This window comes from Halyomorpha halys, unplaced genomic scaffold (assembly GCF_000696795.3).
Source record: "Halyomorpha halys isolate HHAL.00 unplaced genomic scaffold, Hhal_1.1 Scaffold14.1, whole genome shotgun sequence".
Classification (NCBI taxonomy): Eukaryota; Metazoa; Arthropoda; class Insecta; order Hemiptera; family Pentatomidae; genus Halyomorpha; species Halyomorpha halys.
In genome coordinates, this window is record NW_027115673.1 from 780979 (window position 1) to 785430 (window position 4452).

The window sequence follows — 4452 nt, forward strand, 5'->3', positions numbered from 1 at the left end:
ATCACCCTGATGACAGTAAAATTTGAAATTCAATTGCCTATACAAAATTCATAGAACATTGATGATTCAACTGATATTTTGATTATCTCAAAAAACTGTGATATCATAAGATTGTACTTTCACAATGGGAATTGCCAATATATCACAACACCACTTAAAAAAAAAACATCATTTCATTAACCAGCAAATTTTTGTTTGACAAAATCTTAAGTTTATTTGTTTTTGTTTAATGGCATAAAACTTCACTGGTAATCAACAAACAACTGAATCCAATATTTCTCAAACTTTTAGAAAAAAATTCTATGAATAATTTAATTATTTAATGTTGTACAAATATCCTTACCCTGGAAGACCCGAGCTCTCCATCTTATTGGCCAGTTCCACATCCTTGGAATAGACATCGAACTGCCACTGTCTCTGCCCAAGAACTCCTGCCAGAACTGCTCCCGTGTGGATCCCGACTCTCATGTCTACTGGAGAGTTCGTTTTTTGCTGCACGTATCTGCGAAAGAAAAGGATTAGTAAAATTTTTATAAGTACAATGTTTAAAAGAAAAACAACATATTTTTCTTCTTAATGATGTTATCTACTACATAAGCTTGTAAGAAAGTTCCTTATGTTTTTTTTCTGTATTAGAATCTATCAGTCAAAAACTATTCAATGCAATTAAATTCCATTTGTATCATCATAAACTTCATAATCTTCTCTTTTGAACAAATAGGTCAGTTAACTGTGTCTTTTTGGGCATACTAGCTGGCCAATAGCTGTTTTGTTTTTTTTATATCACACCTTATTGATGTTTTTCTTATTCACCAGTCTTAATAGTGTAAAGTTACTATAATAAATGACGAATTCTGTTTTTTAGAAATAACAATATAAATATCCTTGACAATCGTTCCCAATTATAGCATAACAGGAATCTTGATCAATCAAGCTAGACCTAAATTTCATTTATAGGGAATTAAATGTATGAGAATAGATGATATGTGGAATATCTGTAACCCACTAGTATGCTTTATATATATAAGTTAAGTATTGGCAAAAGCAAAATGTCCAAAAAGAGAAAAAGGAATAAGATGTAACACGTTTGAACTTTTTTTTTTTTTTCCCGATCCTTCTAAAACAGAAAGAAAAATTTAATTAATAAGTGCATTACTGTGAAAAAGAAAAAGTAATTCGCGTTGGGTATTACCTTTTACTATCTTTGGTATTTTAAAGTTACCTGTTGTGTTATATCTCATATCATCTCATCATCATATCTCATAATTATAAAATAGAGATATCCATTGTAAAATGTTGCTATTTTAAATCCGGAGGTGAGGGGCCGGCCTCCTCGTGTTGTATCGCATACGCTTGAACTGCTGTAACATACTGTCTTTATTGTGTTCGGTACATCTCTTATATACATTCGATCAGCTGATCCCCTCAGTCAGCTGACATCGAAATAACAGCCGACTCATACCGTATCTTATACATATACAAGTATCACTCCGTTCTAGGTTCCTTACAACATATATATTTGGTTTAGCCAAACCCTATTAAATAGAATTTTATCAACATTACGATTGTAGAATCTATTGTTTGTATCTACCCGCTATGAGTTACCATTTCAACAAGTTGTTATTTTCACTATATAGACCTTGATTTAGTCTTTTGTCAACTGTTTTGTGTGATACACGTTACGCTAATATGTTTTTTAACCTCTAAATGGGGGGTTTTTGAATGTGAAAACCTTTAATTCTGAAGAACAAGTCAGGCAGGCTATCGAAAGCCTCTTCCAGTCCAAACCAACGACATTTTACAGGGAAGGAATTGATAAACTGCCAGGAAGATGGAAGAAGGTCATGGATAATAGTGGCGAATACATAATAAATTAATTTAATTTTATTTTTTAATGAGAGGAAAATAAATGTCTGATAACCTTATAACAGAAGTTACTTATGACTCGACCCTAATAAAAAACGAGACAATTAAAAAAATTAAAATAATATAAAGTGCAAATATTTATAAATGGTACTAAGCCAGCCCGATTCACAAATGAAAAAGCAATGCAAATAATGTTCAAAGGATCTATAAAACTCTAGGGATCGAGTGGAGAAATATTAATCTCATTTCATTTGCAGAGCGAGGGCTTGTGGCCTTCAAAGGGAACAACTTCCATAAGGGCACAATAAGTAAAAGACAATTATTCCTGCCGGGGAAAGGTCCTGTAATATTCTTTTGTCCTTCCTTTTCCTGGCTTAGGTAAAAAAAAAAATCCTCCAGAAAGGACAATGCGGCAGGTTTAATTGTCCCTTTACATCTGTTCTTTCCTGCTATTGCCATCGAATTGATTCTTAATCTTTCTCATCAAGTGTTTTTTTCTATTAACTTTTACCTTGAATAAATATTAGACTAGAGAGAAGGAGAGAAATTCTTTATTCAGCCATGTTGTCCAACTACATTAGGTTGCTAAATTACCCAGGATACCAACCAATCCTAAATAAAAGTTAATATAAGGATGACTTTTGATAACTTCAATAATTCATAAAATAAAATGAAAAGTTGGTTCAGCTGTTAAGGATTTCAGTCAGACTTAATAGGAAACGAGTCCGATGCATGAAATCCATTTCATATAAAATACATCTGGATAAAAATTAAAAAAATAATTTCTAACACGGAAACACATTTCTGGCCGTTCTAAAATTCTTACTAAACAGTTAATTAATTTACTAAAGTAACGAATTAAATAATTTTTTTCGTCCATTACTCGAGAACGATTCCTAGGGAAACAGTTATAGTATAGGAAATTAAACAGCGTTATATTCTGCGTAGAATAAGTCCCATAAAATATTAATTTTGTTTAGTAGTATGTCGAAAATCGTAAACCAAAAAACTATATTTATTTTGGAATTTTGCCGAAATTGTGGTAATGCACTTCATACGAATCCAAATTAAAACGGTTTCTAAGCAGCTTATTAGTTTGATCAAGTAACGAATTGGAAATTTTCATTCAAATAGGCCTTTCAGATGACCTTTAAGTTCGAAATGGTGAGTTCTAATAAAAAAGTTACTGTAACACAAATTAAAAAACATGAAGTTTTTATTTTTTTTTTTTAAATTTATTTATTGATGTTTACTACTGTACATAAATACATCAAGTAAATTTGAGGAAATCATAATGGTATGGTACAAGCATGTGGAGAAACTACCCAATGGTAGCCCTCTAAAAACATTTTTACAATATAAGGTCTCGAGGCCATCTTTCTTTTCAGACGCCTCGGAGGATTGTCAGGAATAAAAGAGGAAGCAAGATTAGAAACTAACGGGTTTGAGTGTTTAGGGAGTTTGTAATGGAAGGATTGATATCTGATTCGGGCCAAATCGGTTACAAATGGAACATTAAGGTCTTTGTGGATAATTTTATTTGTGACAAAGTAGGGAGAATTTAGGATTTTACGAAGGATTTTGGATTGTAAGGATTGGATACGAGAGAAATTCGGAGGTTTAGTGGAGCCCCAGAGCTCAACGCCGGATGTCCAGATAAAAAACAAAAAAAAAAACATGAAGTGAAGCTTCGAATGTGTATCATAACATAACAATTTACTTGGTCTGCCTGTTCCTTCGGCTTGATTTTGTTGTTTGAGCATATGGGTTTGTGGTGGTTTTTAAACAAAAAAAACTCACAATGTAACTTTTATTATGACTTGAGTATCAGCGAGAGTAAAACCTATAAAAAATAGAAAAAGGAAAATATATGACACGCTTGGACGATGTAAAAGACTGACTTTGGTACATCTCTATGTATATGGTCGACCAACTGATCTCCTCAGTCACCTGACATCGAAATAACAGCTGACTCAGGCTGTAACTTATGGACAGAACAATATGAACAATTTATACCATGAATCGTGAAAACTTCTCATTCATTCTGAATTTACTGATACCAATTACATACATTAAAAAAAAAAATCTTATTTTTCCTAAGTCAAAATTTAATTTTTATATTTTGTTGTAACTGATTTAAACTAATATGTAATCCTTATAAAAGACTACGCAACATATATTGTACAACTTTAGATATACTACAACAAACAAGTATACATAGATTGAAAGATCACATAAATAACCAGACATTACAATCCCCAAGTACTTACTACATTTTATTCTTATATATATTTTTTATTACCAGAATATATATATAAAATTTGCATATTAGTAAACTGAATAAGATAGAAATATAATAATAAGATGATTTGATAAGAAATTAATGACGACAAGGATAATAAAACAATATAATTTTAGTGCGTGTTCCTGTGTAACGATAAAGATGACTCTTTAGTTACGTTATTTATTTGTCAATACAACAATATTTACACTTGGCATATATAACAAAACATTCATAATTATTATTAACATAACGTTCAGTTTTTTTAGATAACAACACAAGTTCTTCATAATTAATTAATTGTA

General features: G+C 31.1%; 1 protein-coding gene across 2 annotated transcripts in view; it reads right to left on the minus strand.

Moving 5' to 3' along the window:
• The window catches only part of Ac3 (Adenylate cyclase 3), a 362561-nt gene that overhangs the window by 41163 nt on the left and 316946 nt on the right, over nucleotides 1-4452 (minus strand). For both annotated transcript variants that reach the window (XM_067052691.1, XM_067052690.1), the window contains exon 6: nucleotides 344-502. In XM_067052691.1, the coding sequence (XP_066908792.1) occupies nucleotides 344-502 (159 nt within the window). The remainder of the gene's footprint in view (nucleotides 1-343; nucleotides 503-4452) is intronic.